This window comes from Argiope bruennichi, chromosome 1 (assembly GCF_947563725.1).
Source record: "Argiope bruennichi chromosome 1, qqArgBrue1.1, whole genome shotgun sequence".
NCBI classification, from domain to species: domain Eukaryota; kingdom Metazoa; phylum Arthropoda; class Arachnida; order Araneae; family Araneidae; genus Argiope; species Argiope bruennichi.
This window is the reverse complement of record NC_079151.1, coordinates 96,080,953-96,100,916: the sequence shown is the minus strand read 5'-3', so window position 1 is coordinate 96,100,916 and position 19,964 is coordinate 96,080,953. Positions and strand designations below refer to the sequence as shown.

Genomic DNA, 19,964 nt, shown 5'->3' with positions numbered 1-19,964 from the left:
TACAACTTTTAACACTCAAGCCTCAAATAAAAATTAAATTTGACGTTCATTCTCTCCATCCCTCCACCTCCACCATTTTTTTTTTCTTTTCTTCCCTTACGTGATCCATGTAACTCCTTGGCATGATAAATAAACCCGACATAAAAAAAAAAGAAAATCGAATCATATCCTGTTTTCTCTCAATTTTCCATCCAGACACATTTTCAATCCATGTCTAAAAGAAATTAAATAAATAAAGTAAATGCTAAAAAAAATGGAAAGAAAAATAGCACCCACGAGAATAAATAACCGAAGAAAAAAAGTAAAACCAAACACCCAGTGTCCCGTGCCAAAAAGGACTGAGCCAGCAAATTCTGGGATTGTCCTAAGCATTTATGTCTGCCCAAAAAACTAATGATTCTTTAATGCGTATTTTCGCTGCGCTTGCGAATTCCTTTTTTTTTTCTCTCTTCTTTCTTTCTTTTTTCATACGCCCTTAAGCTCACAATATTTTACGTTTTCGTGATCCTGTGATATGCCGCCTAAGAAGTGATTTTTTTTTCCTTGCTGTTGTTGTCGGTAGCATTTAGATTTTGTTTTCGTTTGCCTTGGAAAATGAAAATGAAAATAAAAAAAAATGAACATGTGGAGAAATTGTTTTGCTCCCGAGTGTTTGGTATAATTCGAATGGTTTCTTATACGCCCCGCCTCAATCTGATTTAGCGTAAACGCCGATTTAAAAACCTGATAAGTTGATAATGGACATTTAAGTCTGTTTAATGGGGGGAGAGAAAATGCATCAAAGCGAAATGGCTTTTTTCTTGAAATCGTGGGATGTGTAATGACCACAGCACGTGCCAAATAGAAATAAACATGTGATTTTTTTATCTATAAATGAAAAAATGTTTATTACTCAAATGAAATAAAATAAACTCCCTGAAAGGCATGAGGGGATATTGGAATAAGTTTCGAATATAATGGAATCCGTATTTCCACTATAATAATAAAGATGAATGTGTATGCATGCCTGAGCATATGTTGGCACTCAGTAAGGCAGATGAGGGCTTACCCTAAAGCTATTAAAAACGATAGATTTTTACTTTGAAGTTTGTAAATACACACCCTTGAGCTGTTTTTTTTTAAATTAATTAACATTTTGATTAATTAAATAAAATCTTGAAATTTCTGAAACATTACTTTCAAAAGTAGTATAACAAATTTACATCATTTTAAAATTCAATTTATTCATCAAATACTTACGTCTTTTTTAAAATTCAAAAAATTATCTGTTAGACGGAACAAAATTTTTTTGCGGGATACTTTTTTTTGTTTTTAATTATTTTTTAAAAATATTTTATTCATATTTTAAAACCATGTATTTTATTGTCCAAGTGAAACTCGAACCATTTTCATTGTTGCTTCTAATGTGTCGTCCCTTTTTTCCACTATAGTTGACCAAGAAATGAATACTCAGCTTATTTTTTGATGTCAAGTAAAGTTCAGTATAAAAATTTTTGACATTTTATTGTACTTGGAATTAAAATTCAATTTCAAAATTAAGTAATGTTAATTTTTTTAGTGAGCCCATTTTTAAATATTGCTGCTTTATGAAAAAGCATGAATATTATTGCTGTTTAAATAAGTCCAAAAATTAAGGAAATGCTTTGTACACGAAAAGAATGGTTCATGTACTACGTAAGGTTTCTAAATTAGTATATCATATGCCCATCAAGATTTTATTTTTTAAAAAATATTTTGTTGTGGAATCCATAACTATAAAGTTACACAAAATATTTTATTGAAACCATTAACAAACATTATGAAACCATTAACAACATCCTCGTGAACTAACTTGTGATCAAAAATGGCTAGTACGTTATAAATGCAAATCAGAACTGCAAAAAAATTTATATGGTAAGGTTAGTTGCAATTTAAGAACACTTGAAAGATACTGTACGAGGCATCGAGACTATAAAATTAGGAGGAAAACTTTCTCTTTGATTGGATTATTTTTTTAGATTCTTTTCTTTTTTATGTTCCTTTTATATGGAAACATTTTCAATATTTGTCCAAAGTGTTTAAGGAATTTACGAACAATGACAATTTAAACCAAAGGGAATGTTGTCTTCCCCCAAAAGAATTTCTTGCATACTCTCTAATAAATTTATCAGACCAGAGAATGCCTTACATAGTATTAGCACCAAAAGCTAATAGTTACCAAATGCTAACTTTTGGAGTAAATTTAATAATTTTTGTGAAATATTGTGTCGCCCTTGGCGAGTTATATGGCTATTATTCCCTCGCATGCGTTTATAGTATCCGAAAATCAAATTTGTGTTTTAGACATGTTTTTCTCAATCTATTTGACACAAAACTGCATTTGTAGTCAAAAGATTCTATGCCAAATTTGATACATTTAAGCTAATGCTTTTTTGAATTATCGCGTTTATGTGTTTCTGAAAATACAGACCGCCAAACTGTCAACCTGTTGTTGGTTTTGTTTCAAACTTTGACAGCTATCTACACTATAGATGCTAAATCTGTTTACCCAATGTTATATTTATCTGGCACTCTTCGGTTTGTAGTTAGCTTGTTAATTTATATTCGAACAGCCGGACAGATAGACTTTCTCTGATAGGATTTTACTCAAAATTTAATAGAAATCTGCAAATTTAATGTAAAGGCCATGTACCACATTTCAACCGTCTAGTTCTAAGCGTTTTAGAGTTATCTTTGACACAGACAGACAGGACGGACATTTTCTAGAAATAAAATTTTCGTACTGAGGTAGGTATACAACGTGGAGATCTCAAAATCTCGAGTTCAATTTTTTGACGATTACTATACTTTTTCCATTCTACGTATACAAGAAATAAAAATTATTAGCAATTTGAGAATAATATGTAATTTTACAATAGATTAGTTAGTAGTGAAGATGAGATATATAAACCTAACAGTGAATTAATTCTGGAGGAATTGTTAAAATTTTAAATTATTGCTTATTATTAATTACAAGGTGGTTATAATTGAAGTTCCACTTTGAAATAGTCATAAAAGGAAAACTACTGAACCAAATGTTATCAAACTTGGTAATGGTTTAAAGAAAATCACGAAAATTTCTTTCCCCCCCCCAAAAAAAAAATCAACGTCAGAAGAGAAATAATGGCTCTGTATGCAATATTGTTAAGCAAAATGCGATTAAATAAAATAGGGCATGAAGACTTCGGTTTAAAATGTGTTTAATCGTTTTTGAAACGTGTTACAAAGCATGTTCAATGATGCTTCCACCATTTTCTGAAAGTAAGATAAATCGCATTACTGCATTCTCAACAGTAGCTCTTAGCATATCAGATGGAAATTTACACACATGCCGGTGTATCTCCTCTTTCAATTCCGTCAAATTGTTTAGATTATAAACAGTGCTTTTGAGATAACTCACACTGAACATGCTTTGTAACATGTTTCAGAAACGATTAAACACATTTTAAACCGATATCTTCATATCCTATTTTGCTTAACAATATTGCATACAGCGCCATTTTACACCTGGAAGTGAGCTTTTGAACTTTTACTTTTTGACAGAAAAGAAATTCCCAAGACTTCCTTTAAATTATTATTAAGTTTGATAACATTTGGTTCTGTAGTTATCCTTTTATATGCATTTACAAAGTGGAACTTTAATTATAACCACCCTGTATATTAAAGCATAATTTTTGATAGTAAAACATCTAGTAAAAAAATCGAAATAACCATATTTATAAAGATTATAGAACATTTTTTTTTTATAAAGACAGATTTTAAAGACAAAATCTAATAGTTCGTAATTTAATAACAATTTTTATGGGATCATATTTCAAAGTAAAACAAATAGTTTGAGGTTATCAAAGTTAGGTTTATCGAAATACTATAAAAGTGGTTAAAGTCCAGAGTCTCTCATTTTTAAATATCCACGTTATTTTAAACATTTTCCCCTCAATTATTTCTAGTCATTCAATAAGTAATAAGAGCATTCTTCGCAGACCAGGGAACAGCGACATTAGACAATTCCAGGAACGGCTGTTTTTGGTAATTTAAAAGAACTGGGGATGGCCTTGAACCACTTGCTTATAGCCTAAAAGATGTGTGACAGGTTAATCGATTCCCCCCAACCTTCTCGTTCATCGTCCCTGTTAGAGAAATTTCCGCCAATGAGAGAAGTCGACATTTTTCTTAGAACTTTGGACCTACGGGTTTAAAGGTAATGATGCATTTATAAGAGAATAATAACATTTTTTTTTTCTGCGGTTATTTTCAAGTTCGCTATTTATTATAATAGACCTTTTTTTCTTGTTTAACCTTTTTTAATCGAAGCAAGGCATATTGAATCACAAGTTATACATTTGGTAATACAATGCAAGATGGCAACTAGTATGAGATATTACCACAATTTCGGCCAGAATATTTCTTCAATTTTAGAGACGGCTTCGAGTTTAGATATTAGTATGCAACATTCTTTATAAAAATGTAACAATAGCTCTATGAAGACTAATTTTCCTTATACCAGATAAAACTTTTAACTAACTACCTGTAACTTTTCTTCTTTCCTGGTTAAGGGAACTCACCCACTAAATTAGTTTAAAGAATGAGCGCATTTCACATCCGAAATCTAGGGCGTAATTTTGCTGAACCAAACCAAATCAAAATTGAATTCAGTAAATCGCCAAAATCAGTCGGCAAGAATTGCATTCATTACTTCTTAAATGCAATTTCTCTGTAACATTAAGGAAGCAACGATCAAAAGTTCTATCATGTCATTGTTTTATCACCATCATAAACATTATCCTGTCATTACTAAGAGGAAATCGAAAACTACTTCAAAAATTCCTAAGCAGTTTTTTAAAAGTAATATTTTAATGAAAAAATTAATTTAAAACGGCGAAATCGGAAAACAGATCTCACAAGCCTACGGACGAATTAACAATAAAAGGGGAAGGTAATTAGGTGCTTTAGCATCCTGAAAAGGTGTGTGTGTGTGAAAGCTGTAGTAATTTATAATTTCCTTTTAGCAGGAACCATAGCTTTCAGAATCGGTAATTTGGAGATAAGTTTAATTGTTCAATTCACTATGGCATGATTCATAAACTCAGATACGACTGTGAGAGTATTTTAATTTTGTTCAAATTGTTAGTTAATGTTCGTCATTTTAATAAAATGTTCAAATCGTTATCTTTCCTTATATTTACTTATAATAAAAAATAAATGTGTCTTGGTGGTCTACAGGCTTGATTATTTGATCTAGAACTACCAAATTTAGCACATATTTATTTCGGGTGGTGGAAATATGAACTTGAGTGATTTTTCTCGAAGTATTAATTAAAATTTTAATAAAAACTTGACGAAATTTTGGTGCTTTTCCTCGAAACATCCAAAAATTTTGTAGAATAAAAATGATTTTTAAATACTCTTAGAATTTAAAAAAAAATGTCGTTTTAATGACACTAAGTTTTAACATATAAATTAAGTTTCTATTTTTAAGGAAAAAAATATTTTTTGCTTATTTTACAACGATTTATTTTACCCAAAATCAAAATCAAATGTAATCTGCAGGAGCACATTATGCATGCATGGGTAAAATTAGCTTTTATTAACGTGTTGCTATCACCTTGATAAAGTCTCATGTTAAAATATTAAGTTAATCTTATTGCAAAGTAAACCGTAAAAAAACTAATTTTCAGCACATGTCTATAGAAAATAAAATAAACATTAACTTTATTTTCTAGAAAGGTAAATGCAAAAATTAAAGTTTCTATGTTTAAATATCTACAATAATTCTGTAATATATATATATGTGTGTGTGTGTGTGTGTGTGTGTGTGAGTGTGTGTGTGTAATGATATTTTAAAATTGAATTTAAATTCAATTAATTTCCTAATTTTTAGCTTAATTTAGCCCATATAAACTTCATTCTAAAATATTCTCTTATTTCCTGATCCCATTCCACTTTTTCTATTTAATTAATTCAACATGAGTTCTAAAATTGCTGAAAAGGCTAAAAGCCTACACGCTCCCATACTCCGAATGAAGGGATAAAATATTGCTGATATAAACAAATTGCACTAAAAGATCCCTGTGTTTCCCTTACTTGTGATTGACACGTGTTAGAAATCCCTATTAAAATATCACAGTATATATTCACAGGGATAACATTTTCATTATATTTTCCTCATTTCGTGTTGTATCGTTCTGGGTTTTGCTCTTCGCTTCTGTTTGTGCAAAAAATAAGGGCTCCCGGAACGGAAATAAAACAAAGTTAAAAAATCGAAAGTCTCTTTACTGTCTTCGAAACTACTATTTAATAAAATTATTTTGTTTATTTTTAAAAAAAAAATTAAGAAGTCCGCGTGGTTTAATCATTTTTGAATAAGAAGTTATATTATTTATTTCGTAGAAATTTCAGTATTTTTTTTTTTAATTTAACAATGTGATATTAACAGGATAACTACTCTTTTTGGGTTTCAAAGTCCAGTTTCTAAACATACACTATATAAAATTAACATAATCTATACATATAATGGGAAAAATGGTCTAAATGAAGTTAAGAATACTAATTTATGCAGTTTGAGTCGGTAAATATTCGGATAAATTACTAATTTTATGTTTTATACAGACCTCTTTCCTATGAAAAATATTTAATAAAATATTCTTGAGGCATTGAAATTTTAATAAAGATCTATTGTGTTGCGACTAACATTAAATGAGCTTCGAAATTTGGAATGTTACTATCTTATATAAAAGCTCCATTTTAGACCACTCTATTAATCGTCTCTAAGAAGATACGCCAATCAGCGGAACTTCATTTTAGATGTCCAAGTGTATTGATTTATCTAAAACATTCCAAATATCGATATGCTGTTTTTGCTGGTTAAGTAAAATGTTTTCTGCGCCTGATCTCTTGTATGTAGTTGCGGAAATGATAAGAACAATTAAGCACTAATAAATAAGTTGATTCTTTTTGTTATTAAATGCAGGCAATAATTCAAATTAAATAAAAAAGAAAGTAAATCCATCATGTTTGTTTCCCCTTAATAGGAATTTCTTTTATTGTTCATTTATTATAAAACAATCTTCACGAAATCTGGTTACAAATTATTAGCTACTAAGTTCCTATTTTACAGTAATTTAAGAGCAGCTGCATATAAATGATGCTTCATGAATACAGCTGCATTGTAATTTTTGCTGCAAGTAGACAAAAAAAAAAAAAAAAAACATCCGCGAGATAGCGAGGAAAAATTCGTTCTTCTATATATTTCTTCATGTATTAGAAACTCCAACACTGTTCTTAAAGATCCATTAGACATTTATGTTTTTATTAATTTGCACTCGTTACAGTTAAAAAGACAGGTATTTATCGTCTACTGAAAAGCATCTGTAATGACTTAGGCTTGGAGTAACTATCATTTGATTGGTTGTAATTTTGTCTTCTGTCATGCCTCAGCGCAGAGTGAAGGACTTCATTAGCATGACAAGCTTATCTCCCAATCTGTGATGGATGACGTAAATTAAATGATTATTTGAGAAGGATAGGGCTGCGTATAATTGGTCAGTTACAACCGGCTGAAAATGGTTGAAATTAGTGTCTTCTAGGAATTTTTAAGGGGATTTCAGCATCTTACTTTTTTATTGTTTATTTCTTATTACTACATTTAACGATGTACTTTGAGAAAAAATTCTTTTTGGAGCTAAATTCATATTAAAAAACAGAATAAAAGCTGTGTAATCCATTAGTGACATCTCATTGATTCATTAGTATAATCCGTTAGTGACTTCTCATTGACATCTTCTTTGAGTAAATAGAAATGTATTGAGTGCAAAATGCATAGGCATTTGGTTTAAGATTATTCATCATTTGTTATTTAATCAATTAGTTTATTCAGAATAATTTTTTTTTCTAAGAGCCGTTGATCTAATGGCAGTTAAAAAGAACAGTATATATGATTCCTTTTAATTTGGAACAAAACATATCATTGTTATATTATTTTTGTGATAATAAAATATAATATTTGTTATTTTATTTTTCTAATTAATTGATTTTTATATTCTGATATTTGAATACAATAATTTTCTTTTTTTTTATTAATAATTTTCTTAATTTTTTAATTTTTCTTAATGAATTAAATTCTTAATTATTTTTTTAATTCTTAATTTTCTTAATTTTTCTTAATGAATTAAAATCATCTGAACAACTTAAATTAATTAAATTAATTTTTAAGTAAAATAATAAATGTTTATCTGTTATTCATTATTTTAGTTTAAATATAAAGTGCATTATTGAGTTTTCTTATAATGTAACCTCTAAATTTAACACTTACACGATTAAGCGGGTTAAAGGTTTTTTTGCACAAATCCATATTTTGAAGCCATTAAATATCAAAATAGCAAATCATTAATGTGGAAACAGTAGAATTTTTTTTCCTTCACTCCTTTTATTAGGTAAGTATTTTTGTTGAACCATAAGCATTTAAATTTTTTGTGATGACTTTGAAGGGGTGCCAAATTTCTCTAGCCCAGGCCTTCGTAATTCTTAAGACAACTCTTCGCACACAAACATACATAACTTTTTAAAATAATAGATAATATATCCGGAAATTCATCTCTGCCTAATTATTCTATAATATGTTAGAAAACACGAACACATATATATATTTCTAAGTCGTAAAGTTTTTATATTGGACTCATTGTACATTTTAAGCTAATTAATTACTAATCCAGATAAAAATCACTTTTTGTGTAAACTTTTATCGTGTATATATATATATATATATATATATATATATATATATATATATATATATATATATATATATATATATATATATATATATATATATATATATATATATATATATATATATATATATGTATATATAAATTTCAGATTCAAGATTCTGATTGTATATAATAGCCCATGGAAGGGACAAGAAGTTTTTAGGTTCGAGTAGCTTCTTTGTTTAAGAGATTAAATTTTAACTTAAAAAATTTACAATACCCAGAGAAAACAGCTTAAAATTTATTTGGAACAGATACTTAATTTTTTCTTTCGATAAGAAAATATACTGATCATGATCTTAAAAAGGTTATTTTATAATATTAAGAAATCAAAATTCGCATTGTAGTTCAAAAATCGTCAATAATCGAAGAGGAATCGGCAGATGGTGTTTAATAAAAATTGTTTTTGATAAAAAAAAAAAAAATTGTTGACAGACGATATTAATTTGAGATAAAGAAGATACTTGTTTCATAGATTTTTTCGGTGAGTAAAATATCATCAATGTCCTTTATTTTTTTGTTGTGTCAAAAGTATCAATAATGTTTGTCGTCTAATTCTATTCCAAATTTATTTAGTAGGCTTGGAATAATTACCATCTGGATCGTTGCATTTGTTATTATTGTGTTCTATTTTTAATTTTTAAGCCAGAGTGTAAGTTGTAAAGCCCAAATTTGTAGATGAATTCCAAGGAGTTGAGAACCTGAAATTCTGGATATTTGTATTGCAAGACAATTATTAAAGTTTACTGAATAATTTTCCATTGAATTGGTAGCAACATCCAAATGATTTCGAGTAATTATTTGTTAATTTTATTTTTAATATGGTTGTTTTTTCACGTTCATTGAAATAATATAACATCTAAAGAATATTTATACAAGTTAAATGCTTCCTTTAGCTAAATTGTGTCTCATACAACTCAGGAATTCTTCTAGGAACAGGAATCATATATTGATCTAGGAACACACTTACCTGGGAAACATATTTTCTCGAAATAATTGAAATTTCCATTAGGTTGAAGTTTAGTGTCAGCAATAGCACTAATGCCCTCCGAGTGATACTGACACGATCCTTTTTTGTAGTCAATGCTGACCGATCGACAACGCCGGTCCTTCTTGCATTGTTCCAAACATTCATGTGGGTTCAAATCGGATGACATTAAGTAGGGGTCAGTGCCCAGGCTGGTTCCTGCCACTAATTCGAAATGAATATCACTGGGATCACATCCTGAAATACCAAATTGACACTCTGTTAAATACGTAAGGGTTCGTAATTTTCACGAAGCTACAAGAAAAGAAAAGAATTAATAAAAACAAAAGAAAAAAGATCAAAACTAACGAAGTGAAATGAGGCTTATTTTGTGGAACAATCCTTCTCATTTATCGAATAAAAAAAATAGGCTTATGTTTAAAATAATAAGAAATTCGAAATGGAGAATTTTTTTTTAGTGAACGATTTATCTGAATTTTCATTTTTTCTTTTTAAATCAACTAGAAAAACACTTATAAAGTAAATGTATTAAGGACTCAAACAGTATTTCGCTAGAGTTTTAAAATTTAGGGTTTCGAAATTCTAAACTTTGGAATTACACAATAACATCTTTGATTCAATATTTAAATCAAATAAACTGTCGTTTAAATATAAGACATTCTGAAACATACTAAATTAGAATTTATCTAATTATTAGTATTAGATTACCAGTAGGATATAAATGTTTGTTGTAAAGGCAATTAATATAATTTAATGTTTATTAAAATGTTAACAAGAGACTATTAGGATCCATTGTTTAAAGCAAACAGTCTGTCGTTTACATTGTATGACATACTAAGAGTATAACTCAGAATTTAACTGATAATTACTATTGAGATTATTTGCAGACGTGTAAGATATAAAAGGGATAGATAATTTAATTTAATGCTTATTAAAATTAATGTTAAAATTAAAAATTTTATTATTAAGATGTATATATATTTGCAATAATGTAATAATTAATGGTGTAATGCATGCATAGTGGTGATAATGCAATTATTAATGTTAAAATTTATGTCTAACTAGAATAGACTTGATTGAAAATGAATAGAATTAACAAAAATAAACTTAGAGAATAGCATCCTAAATATTTAAACCTTTTAATTTAAGTGTTACTCAGTATTTAAGCCAAATTTTCAATTCATTACATTATGAATGTAATGAAATAAAAGGCAGAATTTAATTAATCGTTTTGTTATTCAAATTATACCAGTAGGTACATTATTAAAATAATAAATCGATTTAAGTCAAAATTTATTAAAATTAAAAGTAAAAAAATAGATTATCTAGAATTATAATAAGTATTGTCAAAATTTATTTAAATTATTATAATGTCAAATTTAAAAAAATGCAAATTAAAATTATACGGCGATTTTAACTCTAAAGCATTTGGCTTAGAAATTCTGAGCTTTTCATATAGAGACTAATATTGGAATCTTTATTTAATTCGAATAGTTAGCTGATGATGTTGTGCAACATAACTGAAATAAACTGCAGCAGAATTTCATTTACGATTACTACTGGGGTTATATTCAGACGCGTAGGATATCAAATGATTACCAGAATAATGTTACATCTGCAATGAAATCGGGGTGAAAATGAGAAAATATGATTTTATGCATGATAGCGTCAAAAATTGAACACTCGCAGCAAAGCCATTCTTGTATTATTTCAGAGTGCATTTTCAGTAAAATGGCATGGTAAATATTCTATAATAACATATTTTAATTCAAAATTTATATAAAAAAAGTCGTTCTCTGTTTAAAAGAATTATCGTGCGACAGAAAGCAATTTATTCTATAAAATGAAATAATTCATTAATAAATAATACATTTCTAATTATTATAAACTTCCTCTTTATAAAGTATCTTGAATTTATTAAAATTTTAATTTACAATACATATGGGACTATTTCAAAATGTGCTGCATGGCTACAAGTATAAGTGGAGAAATTAAAATGTGTTTTCTTTATTTCACATAAGAATTTCTCAAAATTTATTCATTTACAAGTTTTAGTTTCTATTAAATAACATGTTCAATTTTTAAATCAAAAATACAATGCATATGAAATAAAACTTTAAGATTCTGGATGAGTGTTAATTCGGGATTTTTAATTTTTAAAGATTGCTGAATTATAAGAGAAGATAAATCTGATTATATTTTGCAATTACAACAGATTAATTCAAAATTTCTACGACACTATTAATAAAATAGCATTATGGTAATATATTTTTAAAATATATCTTTGTTCTTAAAATTGAAGTATCATTATCATGCAATTGAAAATTTTAATGCATTATAATGCTAAGTCATGCCATTTTTCCTTGTTGGCCTCTTTGGTCCCCTATTTTTGATGTTAATCTTTTAATAAAATCCCTTCTTTGTTTCAGGTACACATACTAATCTACTCGAAGTTATATAATTGTTCTTTTTATATTCCTATAGTTTTTTGCAGCCATGGTGGCCTACTGGTAAGGTTTCGGCTTCGGAACCAGAGGGTTTAAGGTTTGAGACCCGATTCCATTGGAAAACCAAAGTGTAAGCGGATATGGTGCCCATCAAATCCGTCAGGGCCCAACATCCTCCCACTGGTAAGATGTGGAAGTTTAGAGAGGGGAGTGCCAGCTCATGTGCCGTCCTTGTCATCTGGCCGTGACTCCGAGGTCTGTCCCGAAATACCCCTAGCGTTGCTTTAACACTGGGTGTTTATATAACTAAATTAAAACTAAACCTAGAGTTCTTATAAGTACTAGTTCATTGAAGTCACTATTTACATGAAATTATCATTTAAAAAATATGCTTTCACTTCCGATAGTTGTATAAGCAATTGTTATTTGTTTTTCCACGAAAAAACTTCACTAGAAGGTTTCAGGTTTGAGACCCGATTCCATTGGAAATTATATGTCAAATTCTACTGTTTATACCTAGAGTTTCTTAAATATTAGTTTATCAAAATAACTGTGTTACAGGAATTCGTGTTTAAAAATTAATCCTTAATTTTCAGGTAGAATAATGGCGAAATTATGTTTATCACATATTTCTCCCTTAAACAAAACTTTCTACGTATTATTAAGTTAATGATACTCTTTATTTAGAGTTCTATGAAATAATCGTATATCAATATCAGCATTCGCATGAACGCTTCATAGTTTAGATAATTTACCCTCCATTTTTTCCCCTCAAGCAACAATATATTATAAAGTCATGCGATGTTTAAAGATTCTCTTAATATATCATTTTCATGAAGAAGATGGCTTGATAGCAAAATTATAATGCTTCATTTTGAAATATCCCTAAAAAAAGAATCTCCATTAACTATTTTTATACATAGAGCGATCCATCATTCATAATAATTCCTTTCCAATAACAACAATCACCGAAGCGAAAACCACAAGGCATGGTCACAGCTGCAGCTAGGTAATCCGCACACGGCATCCATAAAGCAACCAAAATAGAAGATAAAAATCACATAGAAAGTAGCAATCATACCTTCTATGCTTCTTGTAATCTCATAGTAATTGAGGCTCCTGGAAAGATGCAGGCTACCAGGATTCTGTACCAGTCCTTCCCGATTTATGTGGGTTAATCCGCAATACAGCTGATTTTCCAGACGGCCGGACAGAAAGGATCGACAGGGAAACAGGACGTTCCGGACACAAAGTTCCCCACATTCTTCGGCAGTAACCCCCTCGTATTCAACTAAACTGTAAGGATGTTCCACGTTGCCTAAGGGAACGATCTCTGCAGCTGATCCTTCGGAAGCTGTGAAAAGATGAAATGTTTTAACTTTCATGGTTTGAGTGTCAGAAGACACTAACAACTTAAAAAAAAAATTAAGAACGTTGTATTTATGTATTAGAATATGAATTTAAAAATGCCTCCATTATCGAGATGGATATGATCTTGCGATTTCTCGTTAGTTAGCCTTAAAAAAGGAAATAAAGCATTTATATTTTGTATTTTCGTCTTTTCGTTTCACGCAATGGCATCTAATCTTAACAATCCTCCTCACTTCATTTGCAGCGATACTAAATTTTTATTATTAAATTCTTTGAATAAAAATGTTGAAAGCTTTCTTTCTAGTTCTTATTTTTTTAAACTTAGTAAAGCGCAGTCAGCATATTGTCTTTCTGTGATTTTAAAATTTTGAATTTTAGTTAATAATTTGAAATCTAATACAAATTCATCTTGATTATCCACCTTTTTCGTATTTTTTTTTCAAAATCTTTATCAAATATTTTAATTTTCATAAAGATTTAAATCCTTATAAAAGATCTTTATCTTTATTAAAGCTCTTAAATCTTTATTAAAGATTTATAAAACATATTAAATAGAAACTGAGCAATATCTATATTACTTAAAACTTTGTTTTAGATGCGAAATCATCTAAAACATTGTTTAAAGATTTTAGATTTCATTTAATATAATTTATATTATAATATTTAAATCAATATTTTGGATTAACTCTCGATCTCCAAGTGTCGATAGTAATTATCTTTCTGAATGACTATCTACTATTTTAGGCACAATTTTTCTGGTCTGAAAAATTATTGCTCTTTAAAGAATTTTATCAATAAATAACAAACTAATATGATATATTTTAATAATAATTACGCTACAATGAATAGATATGTCAATCCTTGTATTTTAAGGAGCATAATATCATATTCACTACTAATAAGCAATTATTTTTGTGATTGAACATTATATGTATATTTATTTTAGAGTACTCATTTTATATCATCAAAGTCCTTCAAAAAAACTTTCGAACTTTTAAGAGTAGTGCGAAGAGGAAGAATTATCCAGGCATAAGCAAAAAAATAAAGACTTCTATTTGCTTTAATTTCATATAAAGATATTTTATATCTTCTTTTGCTTACAGGTATTGATGAAATTGTATTTAAAATCAACCACAGCTGCATTTTATTGTCCTAATAATCGAATCTATTTTCCATCTCTTCATCTTTCAGCATTCATCTATACTTATAATAAAGCTCAATGTGTGTGTGTGTGTGTGTGTGTGTTGGCGCTCTACAGGCCAGACCGTTTGACATACAGCTACCAAATTTGGTACATGTATACCTTGGAGGTTGGGAATGTGCACCTGGGGATTCTTTTTTTGAATTTTTAATTAGAATTTTAATTATTAATTAAAAACTAACTTTCCCGCCAAAAAAATCTTCCATTTTCCCCACCGCCAACTTTTCCGCCAAAAAAATCTTCCATTATCCCCAGCGCCAAACGAGAAAGGCTTCAGGTTTTTTTTCTCCCAACAGTAATGAGGCTAGGGTTAAAATTTTTCGGCGGATTATTTCAATCGGTTCTGTTTATTTTCTTAGTGTTTGATGCATTTAAAATTAAACATTGTTAATGAATCAATCTTTCAGATTCATTCTGAAGTACTTTTGAATTAAAATAAAACAGAATAAAGGAAATTAAAAATTTCTAATCCGCATAGCGTTACCCCAACTGGCGTAGAAAAAAATCACGTATTTGCGTTACGTAACCGGCGAAGAAAATTCACGCATGCGCATTCTGTTCTGATTGTTGCCATGACAACGTTATCAATGGATGATTTAAATTATTTTTGGGTTAGTTGCATGCTTTTGTAACTAAATTGTATTTATGTTAGTTATATATTTTTTGTATATGTTTATAGTTTTAAGTACATCGTTTTTTAAGTAGTTTTTTTAAAACCTGTTTTCAACCGTTTATTTTAAACGATTCGTTTTATTTTCTTAGTGTTTGATGCATTTAAATTTAAACATTGTTAATGAATCGATCTGCTCATAATGAATCTAAGAAAATTTTGTTGACCAACTCTTGAGATATTACATAAATTAAAAAAGATATTCTTTAGTGCCCATAAAGTTTAAACGCTGAGTGACTCTATTTTCAGTAATCAGATTATAAAAAAAAATGCTTTGTTTCAGTAAAAAATATTATTATATTAATTGAAGATAAATTCTTTCCACTTTAATTTAAAGCATAAATTCTACCGTTTTCAACCGTTTATTTTAAACGATTCGTTTTATTTTCTTAGTGTTTGATGCATTTAAATTTAAACATTGTTAATTAATCGATCTGCTCATAATGAATCTAAGAAAATTTTGTTGACCAACTCTTGAGATATTACATAAATTAAAAAAGATATTCTTTAGTGCCCATAAAGTTTAAACGCTGAGTGACTCTATTTTCAGTAATCAGATTATAAAAAAAAATGCTTTGTTTCAGTAAAAAATATTATTATATTAATTGAAGATAAATTCTTTCCACTTTAATTTAAAGCATAAATTCTACCGTTTTCAACCGTTTATTTTAAACGATTCGTTTTATTTTCTTAGTGTTTGATGCATTTAAATTTAAACATTGTTAATTAATCTATCTGCTCATAATGAATCTAAGAAAATTTTGTTAACCAACTCTTGAGATATTACATAAATTAAAAAAGATATTCTTTAGTGCCCATAAAGTTTAAACGCTGAGTGACTCTATTTTCAGTAATCAGATTATAAAAAAAAAATGCTTTGTTTCAGTAAAAAATATTATTATATTAATTGAAGATAAATTCTTTCCACTTTAATTTAAAGCATAAATTCTACGGGTGCTAACAGAAAATGAGAGAGATACATATTACGTTATGACTGAAGGCCTTTATAATATTATGAATGAATTATATGATAATCAAAATTTGAAGTTTTAAAATATTTTGATGAAGAAGCTATTAAAGTAGAAATTGCTTAAAATATTTAATTATTAAAATTTTAACGGACATTAAGATTGGCGAACCGGCTGGTCGCCAAAGGCGACTAGTTGAAAATATATTCTAACCGCCATTTTTATTAAAATGTTTATTACAGAGGTAAAGCATATAGAGAAAAATCCATTTATGTAAATGTATCCTTTGTTGAAGGCCATGGAATAATTTAAACTAATATCAGTATTTCTATAAGTATAAATTGCTTTTTTTTTGTTTATAAAATAAAACATCTGCAACTCTCACGTTGTTCATAAGGGCAGGTGACATCGAAATACTCCATGGAAGCTGATAAGGATTTTCTGAAATCTGACTTTCTGTCGAAACGGTCGTGTCGACTGAGTCTACATTCTCCAGTTTTGGAATCAAATTCAACGGATTTGCAGACAAAAGCTTTGTTGTTTAGACAGGATTCCAGGCAAGAAAGACGAGAACTGTTAGAAATAATACGATCATTATAACCATCCAGCTCCATTCCTCTTAAGGATTCTGCAACGAAGAGTCTGTCACATGCACCTGGAAAAGATTTTATTATAAAAATGTTGGAAATATTGATTTCGTTCTAAATATATATAATAAAAATAAATAAAGACTTTACTGTTATTTTATTGAAAAGTAAGAATTATTCTAAATAAAAAATCTGGTGTGTAAAACAAAAATTTTAAGCGTCTGAGACTCAGACAAAAATATTCTAATTAAATGGAATTTTAATTAAATTGCATCAAAATGTTTGCTTGTTTTGATTTTTTTAAGCTTTTTAATGTAGTTCATAATTTATTTATGTAATTATTATGAGGTTTTACAATTAATTATTTTTCTCTATTATAATCCTATCATATAGTAGCTTTCGTGAACAATCGAAATGTAACTAAAATTCATTTATTAATTAATAAAATATTATCAACATAATTATACTGTTGGCAAGAGTATATAATTATACGAAATTTCAGAATTCAAGTATAGAAAAATTTATTGCGAAATACTTTCATTAGGAATATAAAATAAGTCAATTTAAGGACGAAAAAATGAAAGCTGCTCATATGTATCTGAATCAGAAGTTTTATCAGATCTGAAGTCTAGACTCTAGTTTATAAGCCAGACATGGACAGAATTCAATAGATAGCATTCACTTCTATGTAAGGAATACTCAGAATCCGATGATAAGAGGACATACGAATATATATGCTGTTAAGTGTTGATTGCTACTGATAACCAACGATACTACACAACGAAGGAAGATTTAACGAATCTGATGGACTCATATAAGTATTTCAGCGACATGCAAGTCAAATAGGCATATGCTTGTCTCGTCCTTTCGAATTGTATGGTTTATCTAAATTTGATTGGAATTTCTTGGTAAGTATAAGAATTTTAATACATTTAATATAAAAGGAACGTGCAGACGTAACTGGTGCATGCATGATGTAATATCGATATTTTTTTTATTATTTCATGTTGCTAAGAATTTATTTCTTTAGGCGAAGTCGCTTTACTACTGCTTTCAGATTATGCCAGATATTAGATAATCTTTACATGTATGGCATTTATATTATTAAAATGAAAAAAATAGGTAAAATATTAAACAATGTTTCAGATCAAATACTATGGGATGAACTACTGAAATAACACTCTTTAATGGCAGATAGTGATTCTATTTTGCTATTCTACCAGATATTATCAAATAAAAAAAATTTAGCAGTTACTGCCATTCACATTTAATTAATAATTTCTTAATTATTAATTGGAAATTGATTACAAAGAGAGATTTGAACCAAAAATATCATCAATGAAATCAAATAAAATTTACTCTCTTTGTCCAGAAATACGATATATATTTTAAAACATTTTGAAAAGTATTGAAGCTGACAAATAATTTAGTAACTTAATAACGTAGTTGTGACAGTTTTTAAATAATGATAAATTTTAGTTGACATACTTTCGTTTTTCAGTAATTGATAAGCTTTTATTCCAATAAATAGAATATCGTATTTTGTGTAAAATAAAGCAGTATCCGTTATTATAAAAAAGAGAATTTTCATGAAATTATTATCGAGTTGCAATTAAAAATACCAAAGAAAAACATTTAACTGATAGTGAGCGTAAAGGCGGATTGCCAAGATTATTACAACTGGAGAAAGATCAAAAGCTAGTTCATATTGCTATTAATAGGGTTGCAGTTCAATTTGAAGTAAGTGAACAAATTGGCATATATAAGATGTTTCCAGAATACTCTGTAGAAGGTTAGATATCTTTCAATAGAAATAATGTGGTGTTTTGAATTTTATGAATAAATACTATCAATAAATTTTATCTATTTGACAAGAAATCACAGTTTCTTCTAAAAATATACTAATTCCCGTTTCCTACAAAAATTATTTTAAAATGTGTGGTATATTTTTATAAGGAGAGAGAGAGAGAGTTGTCTTCCGTTTATTTGGATTGATTTACCAGTACACGAAAGTAAATATACAATATTTTGAATTATCTTTTTATATATACTATGTGATATATCACATAGTATATATATCATGTAGTAACTATAATCTAATAATTCATATAAACTAACAATATAACAATATAAAACTCATATAAGCTAACAATATAACAATATAAAATTCATATAACTAACAATATAAACTCATAACTATATCACATAGTAACACATATACTTATTTTATTCTATAGATTTTAAACGAATATAATTCATATTATTACATAGTTATAAGATATAATTCATATATATTTTTTCCCCTTTATCATCAGTTCAAGAATAAAATATTTTATTACTGTCAGTGAATATTGATATTTATGGAAGAGATTACATAAATACATTTTCAAACAGTATGATTTAATATAAAATCGTACTATTTATTTTGATCCTTTTTAATAAGTCTGCAATACTTTTAGCATTTCACCACATTAAAAAAAGATTTAAGCTATGTTTAATAAAATATTTCCATAATCTATGTCCAGAAAGTACCTTCGTGTAATTCATTTTACAAAATGAGGTGAGATAAAGCAAAATAAGTAACTGTCAGAATAAACAAGTGATTTATTTCAAATTTGTCATCAAAACAGAATGTACATAGCTTTCTGATGGCTTTTAAATGATTACTTTGCGTGTCATGCTCGCAATAAACACATAAATCTTCCAAAACGTTCAAACTTTAGCTGTGTATAAAAGTATTTCTGGTATTTTCAGGGTGTGAAAGAATACAACAATTAAAGTTATGAAGTTTAATTTAATAAATGTAAAAATTTTAAAAAATACAATTAAATGTGTAAAAATATTTTTGTCAACAATCTAGAAATCAAAACAAAAATTGCAAAAGCACGACGGGCAGATGGAAACGCTTTTGTTTGTATTTGTGGAAGCACTTTGTTTTGTCTATTGATT

General features: G+C 28.1%; 1 protein-coding gene across 2 annotated transcripts in view; it reads right to left on the bottom strand.

Annotated features, from left to right (window-relative positions):
* LOC129962605 (uncharacterized) overlaps window positions 1–19,964 on the bottom strand; it is a 294,801-nt gene that overhangs the window by 184,977 nt on the left and 89,860 nt on the right. For both annotated transcript variants that reach the window (XM_056076468.1, XM_056076553.1), the window contains exons 4-6: window positions 16,814–17,083; window positions 13,300–13,572; window positions 9,754–10,008 (exon numbers count right to left, since the gene is read on the bottom strand). In XM_056076468.1, coding sequence (XP_055932443.1) covers window positions 9,754–10,008; window positions 13,300–13,572; window positions 16,814–17,083 — 798 coding nt within the window. The remainder of the gene's footprint in view (window positions 1–9,753; window positions 10,009–13,299; window positions 13,573–16,813; window positions 17,084–19,964) is intronic.